Genomic DNA, 3,778 nt, shown 5'->3' on the forward strand with positions numbered 1-3,778 from the left:
CATATATATGCATATCAGTCCTTATTACACATCTATTCCCAGCTACCGCTGGCAGATTATAGACACCTTTGGCTCCTTTTACTTTTCACTAGTGTGGCAAAAGTTGATAATGTCCAGCAATACTGTGTTCTGGATAATTATCCACAAGGGAAACTTGTATATATGCCACTTATATTGATGGAATATGTATCGTGTGTCTATACAAAACTTTATGAGTCTGAATCCAGTTTTAAATGGTATAGACTGTATGCCAATTTTGTGCGCTGGACGGCAGCTGATAAATCACTTAGGCTTTATCCTCTTAATGGCACAGTGTGTTATAAGTTCCTGCCAGTAGTGGGTGAATTAATGGAGAACTAGGTCTCACCAAACTGCGACCAGGATCGATGGTACCAAGTTCCAGAAAAAGCTGTGCCCGGCTGCGGCAGCGCGCTGCTGGATTTTTCCTTTGCTGGAGTTGCTTGATTACCGGAACAATAAAATGTTCTCACCCCGACCGCGGTCAGCAGTCTTTCCGTAAGGAGAGCAGCAGCCGACTGCCGCTACACACCGCCCAGCTTCTCCTCATTTGTGCCTCTTGTATTTCCACTTTACCAATGTTTTAATCAATTAAACTTGTGATGAAGTATTTTTTTAGTGTTTTCAAGTGTAATAAACTGTTCTAAAAACTTAATGCGCTCTCTTATATATGTATATATGTGAGACTCTGGCAGTGCCAGATACACTGGTTGTGAGCTGCCTTTAATTCATAGACATCAGAGAATCAGAAAAATTGTACATGTGGCTGGGATCAACAGCACTGATAGGTGGCAGGACTCCTCTATTACTCTGTACAGCACACACAAGGTCAGCTCTGCCTACCTAAGATAAGGGGCAAGTCCCTCAGGTAGTGGGGCCCACCCTGCTAACTGCATTGGACCATAAATAAAAAAATGCTCAAAACATTGTGTATGGGGGAGTCGCTTCCAGGGGATAACTCATTGCTGGTCTGGCCAGCAGTGGGCCCCTTAGATCTCAGGGGCCAGGTTAAATTCACCTGCTTCAACAATTTCAGTTCCACCTCTGCATGGGTGAGGCTCCAGCTAGATGCCATTACTTTAGAAACTGGGACTTTTACTTACAATTGTTGCAACATTTGCTAAGCTGAAACTGTGTTAAAGACTTTATATATATCCAATCCACATTATTTAGGACACTTGCACCAGCCCCATTAATATTTTATTTTTAAATATCTGTTTTATTGACTTTAAGTAGGCTTACAGCAAAAATAAACAATAAGGTAAAGTTAAACATACAATAGCAGGAGTATAAACAGCCCCAAAATGAGAAAAACTAAACCTCATGTCACTATAACAATTAGGCATATGTGTGTTGGTGTACTAGTCACTGTAGGGCAAGAAAAATGGGAAGACCAGTACAATTTTAATATAGGAAATAAATATATAATAAAAAAGGATAAATGGTGCACCCCAGTGATATTTTTTTATCACTTTATCATGTATTTATTTTCTAATATTTCACTATTATATTTTAATATGAATTATCTACTTTTTATAAAAATACAATTAAAGTTATGTTTTGATCCAGATCCCTACACCAAGAAACTGCTGTTCTCTCTCTTGTGTGTTGTATACTTTTGTATTAGGTGTCAGTAGTAGCGCCTCTTATGCCATGGTAGTGAAGATATATATTTACAAATAACTAATCAAATCAGGCAATTTTGGGGGGTTTCACCCTACACATTGTTTTTTACACACATTGGTGCAGAGGATCAACTATTGATGTTTCTCCTCTCTATTCTTTAACAAGATTAATTTCTATAAAACATAAGTTACATTCACAAAATAAAAATGACGTCAATTATAACCATATTGAATTGATACAAGCTAACTTACTTAAGAAACACAGGATACAATCAGGCCCTCAGTGTGACTCCTCACATGATTAATAAGTGATATATTTCTAGTAAAACACTTGTTACATTCAAAGCAAATAAAAGGCTTCTCTCCTGTATGAATCCTCTGATATATAACAAGATATTGCTTATCTATAAAACTCTTGCTGCATTGAGCACATTTACAGTATATGATTTCTCTCCTGTGTGAGCTCTCTGATGTAAAACAAGATGTGACTTCTGGGAAAAATTCTTGCTGCATTCAAAATATGTAAATGGTTTCTCTCCTGTGGGAGTTCTCTGATGACTAACAAGGTCTCGCTTGTGGGTAAAACACTTGCTACATTCAGAGCATTGAAATAGTTTATCTCCTGTGTGAATTTTCTGATGTCTAACAAGATGTGAGTTTTGGGTAAAACATTTGCTGCATTCAGAACATGTAAATGGTTTCTCTCCTGTGTGGGTCATCTGATGAATAACAAGGCTTTGCTTCTTGGTAAAACACTTGCTACATTCAGAGCATTGAAATGGTTTCTCTCCTGTGTGAGTCCTTTGATGACTAACAAGGTCTTGCTTGTGGGTAAAACATTTGCTACATTCAGAGCATTGAAATGGTTTCTCTCCTGTGTGAGTCCTCTGATGACTAACAAGGTCTCGCTTGTGGGTAAAACACTTGCTACATTCAGAGCATTGAAATGGTTTCTCTCCTGTGTGAGTCCTTTGATGACTAACAAGGTCTTGCTTGTGGGTAAAACATTTGCTACATTCAGAGCATTGAAATGGTTTCTCTCCTGTGTGAGTCATCTGATGACTAACAAGGCCTCGCTTGTGGGTAAAACACTTGCTACATTCAGAGCATTGAAATGGTTTCTCTCCTGTGTGAGTCCTTTGATGACTAACAAGTTCTTGCTTGTGGGTAAAACACTTGCTACATTCAGAACATTGAAAAGGTTTCTCTCCTGTGTGAGTCCTCTGATGACTAACAAGGTCTCGCTTTTGGGAAAAACATTTGCTGCATTCAGAACATGTAAATGGTTTCTCTCCTGTGTGAGTCCTTTGATGACTAACAAGGTTTCGCTTGTGGGTAAAACACTTGCTACATTCAGAGCATTGAAATGGTTTCTCTTCTGTGTGACTCATCTGATGACTAACAAGGCCTTGCTTGTGGGTAAAACACTTGCTACATTCAGAGCATTGAAATGGTTTCTCTCCTGTGTGACAAGATATGAGTTTTGGGTAAAACATTTGCTGCACTCAGGACATGGAAATGGTCTCTCTCCTGTGTGTTGCCTCTGATGTCTGAGAAGATATGATTTATATGTAAAGCTTTTGTCACATTCAGAGCACAGATGTGGTTTCTCTCCTGGGAGACTCATCATGTATTAGATGAGAAACAAATTAGCTGTAGAATGTTTCTTCTATCCAGAAAATGAGAACAGCTTGTGTGATTCCTCAGAGGTATAAGGAGAAATGATGCCTGTAGTTGGTTTGATCAGAGAAAATGTCCCTTTCTACAATAACTTCTAGGTTAAAATCCTGTAAATTTGTTGTCCTGCAAGAAAAAAAATATATTTAACAGCATAAAGGTTACTGGGGTAATTCTACTTTTACAGTATCAGTGTGACTATATATAATGAACTTTATATATTTTTATATACACTAACAAATATAACCCAGTCATTTACCATTGTTTTTATATTTGTGTATTTTGCAGAATGTATAACTCTATTTTCCTGTAGCAGCTACTGATACTTAATATAATACACAGGTGTAGATGTATGAAACAGCATTATGGGGGAAGTGGTATCAGAGCAGACTCTGCACTCTTTACTGAATGAGGTCCATATTGCACATATTATACCACACTACTGATATACAAAAAAT

At 37.8% G+C, this 3,778-nt stretch overlaps 1 protein-coding gene across 1 annotated transcript; it reads right to left on the reverse strand.

Moving 5' to 3' along the window:
• Window positions 1-2,047: 2,047 nt before the first annotated feature.
• Window positions 2,048-3,139, reverse strand: LOC134934287 (gastrula zinc finger protein XlCGF17.1-like). Its single transcript, XM_063929753.1, has one exon. The coding sequence runs from the start codon at window positions 3,137-3,139 to the stop codon at window positions 2,048-2,050; it is 1,092 nt and encodes a 363-aa protein (XP_063785823.1).
• Between the last annotated feature and the right edge of the window lie 639 nt (window positions 3,140-3,778).

Source organism: Pseudophryne corroboree, chromosome 6, assembly GCF_028390025.1.
Source record: "Pseudophryne corroboree isolate aPseCor3 chromosome 6, aPseCor3.hap2, whole genome shotgun sequence".
Classification (NCBI taxonomy): Eukaryota; Metazoa; Chordata; class Amphibia; order Anura; family Myobatrachidae; genus Pseudophryne; species Pseudophryne corroboree.